Here is an 11,208-nt window from a genome sequence, read left to right as displayed (position 1 = left end):
CACACCCCCACCAGCATTTGTTGTTAGAATTCCAGATGCTGGCCAATCTAACAGGATTGAGATGGGGTCTCAATGTTTTTTTTTTGTTTGTTTGTTTGGCCAGTCCTAGGGCTGGAACTCAGGGCCTGGGCACTGTCCCTAAGCTTCTTTTGCTCAAGGCTAGTGTTCCACCACTTGAGCCACAGCGCCACTTCGGGCGAATTTTCCGTGTACGTGGTACTGAGGCATCGAACCCAGAGTTTCATGCATGCTAGGCAAGCGCTCTACCACAAGGCCACATGGCCGGCCCCTCAAGGGGCTGGCATTTCCTTTATGGCCAGGGATGCTGAGCATTTCCTCACCGACCAGGGCTGTGCCCCGCAACCCCAGATTGAAGACACGCGATTTCGCAAGCAAAGTGCGCAAAGCTCGGGGCTCAGAACTTAGTCCCACACGCTGCGGCCCTGGGCGCTCACAGTGCCGGCTCGGGCACAGGAAACCCCACACCTTACTGCTCAGGTCCGGCTACGACAGACCGTTTCCGAAACAAAAACGGAAACCTCGCGGCTCTACCCCATCACAACCCACAGCAGCCGCGGGACAAGCACAACACACCCCGACGGCCACGGGTACCCTCCCACCCTCGGCCCCGCCCACCCTCGGCCACGCCCACCACGGCCCCGCCCACCACGGCCGAACCCAGCCCCTCCCCTTGCTTAGGCCCCACCCACAGGAAGGAGGGACAACACACAGGATGTCCCGCCCCACTTTGACCACACCTAGCTCACAGCTTCCTATAATTTGCCTGTTTGACTCCAATTGTTTTTCCTTTTCACCAGAATCCCTTCGTGTGGCCTCCTTCCTTATTTTTATTTATGTATTTATTTATATGTATTTATTTTGAAAAGCACCACGTGATATCAAACGCTGGAAATTTTTCTTTTAATTCAGGCATCCGCAAGGCCGGACTATAGCGTGACGTATAATTCGAGCGCCGACGTGGGACAGGCCCTCTCTTCTGTCGGGCGGCGTGCGTGCGGTCGGATGGAGCTGGTGGCCGGCAGCTACGAGCAGGTTCTGTTTGGGTACGCTGTGCACCGAGACCCTGGCGCGGGCGGCGACCCCGAGGTGAGACTCCGCGAGCGCCGGGACCTCCAGAGAGGGCCACGGGGAAGTCAGGCATAGTGAGCAGCATGGCGCCCGGTGTCTGATCTCCGTGCACGGGTGGATCAGACGCGGGAGACTCAAGCAAGAAGATGACCTGTGGAGATGCATTAGAGGCTTTGCAAAATGAGGTTCCCGTCGCCGTAGACAACGTGTCCGTCGGGGAAAAACAAAAAGGGTTGACCTCAAAAAAGGAGAGCGACCATTTACATAGAAAAGTGCCAAGGGGACGGGGTGCAGCGGAGGGGCTGTTGGGTAGCAGTGGCGCCTGAGGTTTTTGCCGTAGAAGAGTAACCGGAGTTATCAGCTAAGTGTCTCAGAGAAGCTTGTTAAGAGAGGTATTCACGCAGAAGATACGGTAAATGATTGAGGCGATGGATATGTCGGTTCCTCTGATTTGATCGTTACACAATGTGTGCATGCTTTGGAGTATCACACTGCTCCATAAATGCAGACAGTTATTATATTATATGCCAGTGAAAGTAAGGACACCAACGTGTTCAGAGCTTGAAGGAACCGGATTGGTGGAAGGACGTAAGGTCTGTAGGACTTAATCTGCAGGAGTATATACATCGTAAGCATATGCAAATAAGTTTGGCAGATTTTTACTTTTTCCTTCTTTGGTTTGTTTTGCCAGTACTTCTCCCCCCCCCACACACACACATATAGTTCCTTCAGTTTAAGGAGCGTCAGTGTGGGTACTCTTCTTTGCACATGCCCAGTCACGTATTCCCATGTAGAAGTCAGAGGGTGATAGGCAAAGGGCTCTTGAGACTCATCATAGGTGATTCTATAGGGTTTACATTGGTCTTAAGGAAGATATGCACGTTTTAAGTTTTCTTTTTTTCTTTCCTTTTTTTTTTTTTGGTCGGTCATGGGGCTTGAACTCTGGGCCTGGACACTGCCCCTGAGCTCTTCAGCTCAAGGCTAGCACTCTACCACTTGAGCCACAGAACCACTTCTGGTTTTCTGGTGGTTTACTGGAGATAAGAGTCTCAAGGGCTTTCATGTTTGGGCTGCTTTGAACCACAGTCCTCAGATCTCAGCCTCCTAAGTAGCTAGGATTATAGGCGTGAGCCTCCGGCGCCTGGCTTTTATGTTTTCTTTATAGGACTTAATATATGTATCTTGGTATAATGTCAACTAATTTATGTCTCTTGCACTGGAATGGAAGTCCTTAAGGAACTTTTGTTCATTGCTATATTTCCACCCTGGTGCTTTAAAATCCACAGTCCTTTCTCTATTATTGAGTCCTGGAGTGTTGATAGCTAGTTTTGCCTTCCCACTTCCTTGAGTTCCTTACCAAGTTCTCAGGTTTTTGCTCTAATGCAGATATTATTGCATAGCTTTTTTCCATTTTAGGACCCGCTGATAGTTTTTATGGCTAGTTGAACAATTTGTATATTTCCAGAGACCTGTGATATGATTGATACTAACAAGTTTTACTTTCCATCAGAAATGGACTCCTGTGGCTGACTTTACTCACCATGCCCACACTGCCTCTTTGTCAGCAGTGGCTGTGAACAGTCGCTTTGTAGTCACTGGGAGCAAAGATGAAACAATTCACATTTATGACATGAAAAAGAAGATAGAACATGGGGCTTTAGTACATCATAACGGTAAGGTTTGTACTTTTTTTTTTAGTATATATTTTTTTCTTGTAAAGATCCTGTACAGAGGGGTTACAGTAACATGAGTAATTAGTACATTTCATATCGAGCATTGTTACCTCCTTTGTTTTTCCCCTACCATCCTGTCCCTTCCTGCCTCCTCAACTTGTATTTTTTTTCTTTCTTTCTTTCTTTTTGTCAGTCATGAGACTTGAAATCAGAGTCTGGGCACTGTCAGAGCCTGGGCACTGTCCATGAGCATTTTTGTTGTTTTTTGGTCAGTTGTGGGGCTTGAACTTTGGGCCTTGGCGCTGTCCCTGAACTCAAGGCTAGCGTTCTACCTCTTGAGCCACAGCGCCACTTCAGGTTAATTGGAGAGTCTCAACAGATGTTCCTGCCCAGGCTGGCTTTTAACTGTGATCCTCAGATCTCAGCCTCTTAAGTAGTTAGGATTATAGGCCTAAGCCACCAGCACCCACCCTGAGCTTTTTCCCTCAAGGCTTGTGCTCTACCCCATTGAACCACAACTCCACTTTTGGTTTTCTGATAGTTAATTGGAGATTAGAGTCTCACAGGCTTTCCATACTTTCCTTCCCCACCTGGCTTTGAACTGGGATCCTCAGATCTCAACCTCCTCAGTAGCCTGGATTACAGGTGTGAGCCACTGACAGCCAGGAAGGGTTGTATTCTGTAAGGTAAATTGGGCGTCTTTAAGAAGGACTGTTCGTTATATGTATTTACATAGCAGATTTAGGAATAAAACATTTCACCTTGCTGTCAAGTTTCTCACAGTCCTATTAGGAGACAGAAGGTGTCTTCACTGTATTTTAGTCCCAATGCCTACAGTATGGACACAGTTGTCATAGAAGTCTAAGGTGGCAAAGATCAGGGGAGTTGAAGAAGAGTAAGAGTAATGGTTTCCTGCTCAAAGTTTGTTTTTCCACATTGCTTTTGAGGTTGCCAAGCATAGCAGAACACTAATTCCCCTCTCCCTCCATAGTGTTTGTGTTGCATTTTCCAAGGACAGAGATGAGGAAGTTAATATGTGTTCCAGAAGAGAAAACTGAAGTTAGTATAATTAGTTAAAATTGTTTTCTACCAGTAAATTTGGAATAAGTTCTTGCCTTATATTACACAGTCCTTAGGTTCTTTGACAACTATCTCCTCTTCAACAGGATCTAGGCGTTGAATGTTTTTAACATGCATTCCCATTGCCTTCTGTATCTCAGTCCTACTTAGTTTTGTTTTTACCATACTGGGAATCAAACCTGGGGTTTTGTGCAAACTGGGCAGAACCACCACTAACTGACATCTCCAGTCTAGTGTTAATATCACTTCCCAACCAGAAATGAATTGTGTTCAGAATGAGTATAGTTTTGTCTACTTTGGTTTTTCCACAGGTACAATAACTTGCCTAAAATTCTTTGGCAATAGGCATTTAATCAGCGGCGCAGAAGATGGGCTCATCTGTATCTGGGATGCAAAGAAATGGGAATGCCTGAAGTCCATTAAAGCTCACAAGTGAGTCGTCATATTCCTGTTGATATTTCAATGTGTCACCCACCTTGGAAGCTAACTATCCATTTCATTTTAGAGGACATGTGACTTTCCTCTCTATTCACCCATCCGGAAAGTTGGCCCTGTCTGTAGGTACGGATAAGACATTAAGGTGAGTCATTAATGCCCAAGGGCATCTTTACAACCTGTCTTTTTTATTATGATAATTAGATACTGTTTCTGTATTGTTTCTTCAAACATTTAGTTACTATGATACAAACAAAAAGTAGAAAGCTAATGAACCATTTCATAATGGTAGGAAAAGAAATATTTTAGGAAATGAAATTTTCTGAAAATCATGAATTTAACTATTAAAAAGGGCATGGCAATGAAGTGAGCTATAATTCTGCTTGATAAGGAAATTTGGGACATTGCTATAAGAAAGATGGAAGTACTAAAATGTGTTTTTTCCCTTTGGTAAGTTACTTGATCAGGCCATAAACAAGCTTCCTGTTTTGCAGAACATGGAATCTTGTGGAGGGAAGATCAGCTTTCATAAAAAATATAAAACAAAGTGAGTATTTTAGCTTTACAATGAATTATACATTTTACGATAACCTAATAGAATAAAAATATATACATTCACATTTCCTAGATGGAAATGTTACAGGTCACCTTCTTTTCCCACTTTTGATTTGGGATTTTGTGGCTGTAGTATATACCATTTCCTTCCGTCCTTCCTTCCTTCCTTCCTTCCTTCCTTCCTTCCTTCCTTCCTTCCTTCCTTCCTTCCTTCCTTCCTTCCTTCCTTCCTTCCTTTCTTTTGGTTGGTCATGGGGCTTGAACTGTGGGCTTGGGCACTGTCCCTGAGCTCTTCAGCCCAAGGCTAGCCTCTACCACTTGAGCCACAGCACCACTTCTGGTTTTTTGGCGGTTACTTGGAGATAAGAGTCTCACAGACTTTGCTTGCAGAGGCTGGCTTTGAACCACAGCCCTCAGATCTTAGCCTCCTGAGTAGCTAATATTACAGGCGTGAGCCACCATTGTCCAGCTACCAACTTCCTTTAGTAATTCTTTGGGCTCAGTTTATCTAAAATTTAACTTGGGAATTATATACCACATATTCAGTGTGAAGATGAAAGAAGAAACTTGTGAAAATATACAGTACAAATATTTGCTATTCTTAATATGACCCTGATTTCATCTTATAAATAAATTTGGCTTTTTAAACATACAGATGCACACATCGTGGAGTGGTCACCAGGGGGAGAGAGATACGTAGTTGTCATACTGAGTAAAATAGATATCTATCAGCTTGACACTGCGTCTATTAGTGGCACCATCACAAATGGAAAGAGGATTTCTTCTATTACCTTTCTTTCAGTAAGTAATCAGAAATCGGTGTTTAACTGTGGATATGGTCAGAATTGTTTGGACACTCTGAGTATTTCTTTTCTCACTCCTAGGACTCTGTCCTTGCAGTAGCTGGAGATGAAGATGCTGTAAAGTTTTTTGACTGTGATTCACTAGCATGCCTCTGTGAATTTAAAGCTCATGAAAACAGGTATTTTTACCAGTCCCAGTCTACAAGGAGTCTTAATAAAAATTATATATGTAATAATTCTATGAAACACTATTCCTAAGAACAATTGTAGAAATAATCAGACATGCCTAAATATATTTATAGTATTTGGAGTTTAAGACGATGTTAGAAAAAGGTTACCTTCCTGGAATTGGAATGTTGCCTTCCTGCAAAAATGGCAAAGTTGTGATTAGGGCTAGTCATTTACACTTTTTTTCAGACAAGTCTGTTAGACATGGAACCTATGTCAGACATATTTGAGCAAATTAAAAAACTAAACCATCTTGAGTTTTACCCTGATCATCTTGCCCCTTTTTAATTCCCCTTCCCATGCTAGTTTTTATCCTGCAGGAAAAAATAAACATTATTGAGTTCTAACCTTTTTTTTTGGTTGTGGGGCCTGAACTCTTGACCTGGGCGCTGTCCCTCAGATTTTCAGCTCAAGGCTAGGTCTCTGCCACTTAAGCCACAGTACCACTTCCAGCTTTTTCTGCTTATGTGGTGCTGAGGAATCAAACTTAGGGCCTCCACTCTACCACTGAGCCACTTTCCCAGCCCTGCGTTCCATCTTTTAGTATTTACTGTTTCTAGTCTTGGGATACCATGTCTCTAAAGAGTAAGTTGTTCACTGACTTGCAATTTGAAGGGATCCAAATCCAGTTTCCCTGAGCCTCTTTCTCTGTAATTTTGAGAAGGGTGATAACATAGAGTTCTGCTTTAATACTGTTACCTGCATATGTTCCTGTATCTCAGATAAGCTAACTTTTTTCCAAAGAATGATTATTTTAGGAAAGCTCTTTGTAAATACTCAGTCCTAGTCCTGCAGTAATTCTATAGGCTTTATTTTTCCTCTCTAGTGGGAGGTAAACACATTCTAAGAAGGCCATTTCAAATGATACTGTTTTTTTTTTGTTTTTTTTTTTTTCCTGGAGTCAGTCCTGGGGCTTGAATTTAGGGCTTTGGTGTTTGTCCCTGTGGTTTTTTTATTCAAAGCTAGTGGCCAACTACTTGATCCACAGCTTCATTTCTGGCTTCTTGGTATGAATTTGAGAGAAGAGTCTCACAAATTTTCCTGCCTGGGCTGGCTTTGAACTGCAGACCTCATATCTTAGTAGCTAGGGTTATAGAGGAATGAGCTACTGGGCCTGACTCTGATCCTGATTCTTTTTTTTTTTTTTTTTTGTATTTTATTTTATTTGTGAACATACTGTACAGAGGGGTTACAATTACATGGGCAGGATAATGCATACATTTCTTGCCAAGCATTGCAGCCTCCTCCTTTGTACCCTTCACATCCCTTCCCAGTGATCCTGATTCTTAATAATAGTTGGCCATTGTTTGTTGTTTGTTCATTCCAACAAGTGTTTGTTAAACACCCCAGGTAATCTACTGTACTAGGTAACTAATGATTAACAAAACCCAGAGAGAGTGGTTGATGATAGCAATAAATACATTTAGCAGACACTGTACCACTGAACAACATCCCCCTTCCCCTTTTTTTTTTGGCAGTACTGGGGTTGAACCTGGAGCCCCACGCTTGCTAGATAGGTACTTTGCCACTTGAGCCATGCCTCCAGCCTAGGATCAGTCTTGCTTCATCTATATCCACAGCCATTTTGTCTTTGCTCATATTATTTTAAGATAGATGTTTAGTTCTTTGGAGCTTTTAAGCCTAAAGTAATGTGATTTTACTTCCATTTAAGAAACTGTTAGGGGGCTTGGAAGGTGGCTCAGTGGTAGAGTGCTTGCCTTGCATGCATGAGGCCCTGGGTTCAATTCCTCAGCACCTCATAAGCAGAAAAAGCTGGAAGTGGCTCTGTGGCTCAAGTGGTAGAGCACTAGCTAGCCTTGAGCTGAAGAGCTGAGGGACAGTGCCCAGGCCCAGAGTTCAGGCCCCACAACCAGCAAAAAAAAAAAAAAGAAAGAAATTGTTAGTGTACAAAAATGGAAGCCAAAAGACCAGTTGAGCAGCCTCTCTAACACAGAAGAAAAAAGTAACTTAGTGCTTGAATGGTGATGCTGGAGATGAAGGAAAGCCACTTCCCTGAGGGCATCTAGTAGGGCTGGATTCATTTCTGTTGTCTTTCCTTACTGAACTTGCTTCAAGTGAAGGTCTTTGTTTTAAGTATCTTTATTTCCTTTGAAATAACTCAATTATATTTAGTTTCTATCTTTTCAATTTTTTCAATTTATCCTATATTTGGTGAGCTATTTTACTAGTAGAGTCACATATTTTAAAGCATTCTTTGAACAGTTTCGAAATAATCAAAGCATTGGAAAAGCAAGGCTGTTTAGAGGTTTTATAATATCTCTCTTTGGAAGAAGAGGTCTTTTATGGCATTCATATTTCTATCCTAGGGTAAAAGACATGTTCAGTTTTGAAATTCCAGAGCATCATGTTCTTGTAACGGCATCGAATGATGGTTTCATCAAAATGTGGGAGCTTAAGCAAGATAAGGTTCGTATCATAGCATGATAGAAATACACTTAATGCAAACTGTGCTGTTACAATTAACTTGAGTTGAATAAAGTAGACCCCCCTTTTTTTTAGTGCTAGGTATTAAATCTAGCTCGTATTTTCATAAACATTCTACAACTCAGCTATTACTCTAGCCCAAGTGGTAGAATTTTTTTTTAAGGGACATAAAGCATAGTTTTAAAAAATAAGCTTTGAAAATCTCTTCTAGGCCAGGTGCTATAGGCTCATGCCTGTAATCCTGGCTGCTCAGGAAGCTGAGATCGAAAGATTGAGGTTCAAAGGTAGCCTAGGCAGGAAAATCTGAGAGACATTTAGCTCCAGTTACCATCAAACAGCCAGAAGTGGCACTGTGGCTTAAGTGGCAGAGCACTAGCTTGAGTAAAAAGCTAAAAGAACAACGCCCAGGCCTTGAGTTCAAGCCCCAATACTAGCATAGAAAAAAACAACCAAAGACAGCAACACTAAGCTCTCTTGCAGGAGTGACTGATATTTGTATTTTAAAGTTAGGCTTCCCACAGAGCTGCCATGGGGGGTTAGCATTTGAGATTCTGAGCTACCTGTTCTTTTAATGAGAAAAACGACTTGCTGGATTGTTTTTGTTTTTGTCTTTTTTTAAAAAATAAGAATTCTCTGTAAGATATGAGATTAAAAAAATACTGCCATTACTAAAATCAGTGTAAAAGGTGCTGACTGATGTATGGAGCTAACAGTTTTGAGCCAGATAACGTGAAGATAAGTTCCCTCTGTAGTTTTTTTGGGGGGATGGTGGGGGAAGGGTAGCGGTCCTGCAAGCCTTGAACTTAGGGTCTGGGTGCTGCCTCAGAGTTTCTTTTGCTTGAAGCTAGCATTCTGCTACTTAGCCACAGCTCCATTTCTGCCTTTTTTTAGTAGTTAAGTAGAGATAAAAGTTTCACTAACTTTCTTGCCAGTGCTGATTTCAAACCACAGTCCTCAGATCTCAGCTTCTTGAATAGCTGGATTATAGACATGAATGACTGGCACCTAGCTGTCTATAATTTATTTTTTATTCTCATAAACAAGTCCGTGAATATGGGTTGTTCAGTATCAGATTTGTGCAAGCTTCTTTGTTAAGCCCAGAAATGAGCAAGATGTAATCTTTGTCCTCAGAGTTCATAACTGCTAGATACTTTATGGAAATTGGCTCTGTGAATAACATAGTCAAGCATAGATTGTTTCTTTTTTTTTTTTCTGGTCCCCTGGGGCTTGGACTCAGCCTGTATGCTGTCCTAAGCTTCTTTCGCTCAAGGTGAGCACTCTTACCACCTGAGCCACAGTGCCACTTCCAGCTTTTTTGAGTAGTTTGTTAGAAATAAGGGTCTCACAGAGTTTCTTGCTTGGGCTGGCTTCCAACCATGATCTTCAGGTCTCAGCCTTCTGAGTAGCTAGGATTACAGATATGAGCCACTGGTGCCTGCTTAGATTGCATTTTAATATTGTATGTTACACTCAAGAAAATACAGGCATGCTTTACTTGATGGGGGGGTTGCATTCTAAGGAATGTGTTGTTAGGTGATTGCATGAGAATATATTTAAATAAACCTAGATGGTGTAAGTTTGTGTAGCTCATGGATGCGTATGGCATATAGCATTGTACATGCATGCTCGTTGACTGAAATATTACTTTGTTGTTTATGACTACAATAAGTCTTAAGGTAAAAGAAAAAAAGAGCAGTTATCCAAAATTTTTCTGTGTTAACTATAATTTTTCTCCTTTTTTAGAAAATTCCCCCATCTCTACTCTGTGGAGTGAACACTAGTGCCAGGTTGACATGTCTTGGAGTGTGGTTAGACAGAGGGACAGATGCAAAAGAGAGCTTGCCTCCAGCAGCAGAGCCCTCTCCTGGTAAATGATGTTCATTATTTCAAAGCGTATAGAAAGTGTAGGGTCTTGAGCTGTTTGAAGATAACTTTATCATTGGCTTGTTTATTTCACTTAAAGGAGGAAAACAGTTTCTAAATGTACTTCCCTTGTGTTTCAGTAAGTGAAGAACAGCCCAAGATCAGTAAAAGGGTGTCTGGTGATGTGGTTCAGGAAGAAGAAACATTAAAACCTAAGTTAAAGAAATGTGGCTTAACTGGTCACAGTAAAAAGCTAACAAAAGGAAATAGACTGGTGTCAACTAAGAAGAGGAAAGTGACAGAAATGTCACAAAAGCAGAGAAAAAAGAAGATATAACTGATGCAGTGGCTCCCAGATACCTCCTCTCCAAGATACTCATTTGATGAATCACCCTTTCCTAATAATTTACTTAACCTTTTTTTTTTTTTTTTGTCGGTCCTGGGGCTTGAACTCTGGGCCTGTGCACTGTCCCTCAGCTCTTCAGCTCAAGGCTAGCACTCTACCACTTGAGCCACAGCGCCACTTTCTTAACCTTTTTTTTTTTAACTATGGCAGAATTATTTTGAGCAGATGACATTATATGGTGTTCTGTAATTTGTTAATTGTGTACTTTTTTTTTACTGTTGTACAAAGCTAATAAAATATTTTTCAAATATGGTAATTTAAATAATGCAAAATTGTGAACACATTCTCTTATTGTTGTGCAGTAAATAAAACCTAGGTCTTTGTATGTGTTAGGTAAGTGCTATATACTGAGCCTGTACCCCTGTCCCCGCAAACATACTCTTTTTTGGGGGAGCTAGTCCTTAGGCTTAAACTCAAAGCCTGGGCACTGTCTCAGCTTTATCTGCTCAAGGCTAGCACACTGCCATTTGAACCACAACGCTACTTCCAGCTTTTTCGGTGGTTAATTGGGGAGGAGAGTCTCATGGACTTTCCTGAACAAACTGGCTTTGAACTGTTATCCTCAGATCTCAGCCTCCTCAGTAGCTAAGATTACAGATGTGAGCCACCAGCCACTGGCTTCGTAAGCATG

At 41.9% G+C, this 11,208-nt stretch overlaps 1 protein-coding gene across 1 annotated transcript; it reads left to right on the top strand.

The window, feature by feature from the left end:
• The first annotated feature begins 990 nt into the window (after window positions 1–990).
• Pak1ip1 (PAK1 interacting protein 1) lies at window positions 991–10,834 on the top strand. The gene is made up of 10 exons (XM_070024586.1): window positions 991–1,107; window positions 2,600–2,762; window positions 4,154–4,274; window positions 4,348–4,422; window positions 4,772–4,824; window positions 5,488–5,633; window positions 5,717–5,814; window positions 8,191–8,290; window positions 10,052–10,175; window positions 10,312–10,834. The coding sequence occupies exons 1-10, from the start codon at window positions 1,024–1,026 to the stop codon at window positions 10,506–10,508; spliced, it is 1,161 nt and encodes a 386-aa protein (XP_069880687.1). The 5' UTR covers window positions 991–1,023; the 3' UTR covers window positions 10,509–10,834.
• Window positions 10,835–11,208: the final 374 nt, after the last annotated feature.

This window comes from Dipodomys merriami, unplaced genomic scaffold, assembly GCF_024711535.1.
Source record: "Dipodomys merriami isolate MVZ:Mamm:240054 unplaced genomic scaffold, mDipMer1.0.p SCAF_16, whole genome shotgun sequence".
NCBI lineage: Eukaryota > Metazoa > Chordata > Mammalia > Rodentia > Heteromyidae > Dipodomys > Dipodomys merriami.
Note: the sequence above shows the minus strand (reverse complement) of the source record. Positions and strands in the feature narration are given on the sequence as shown.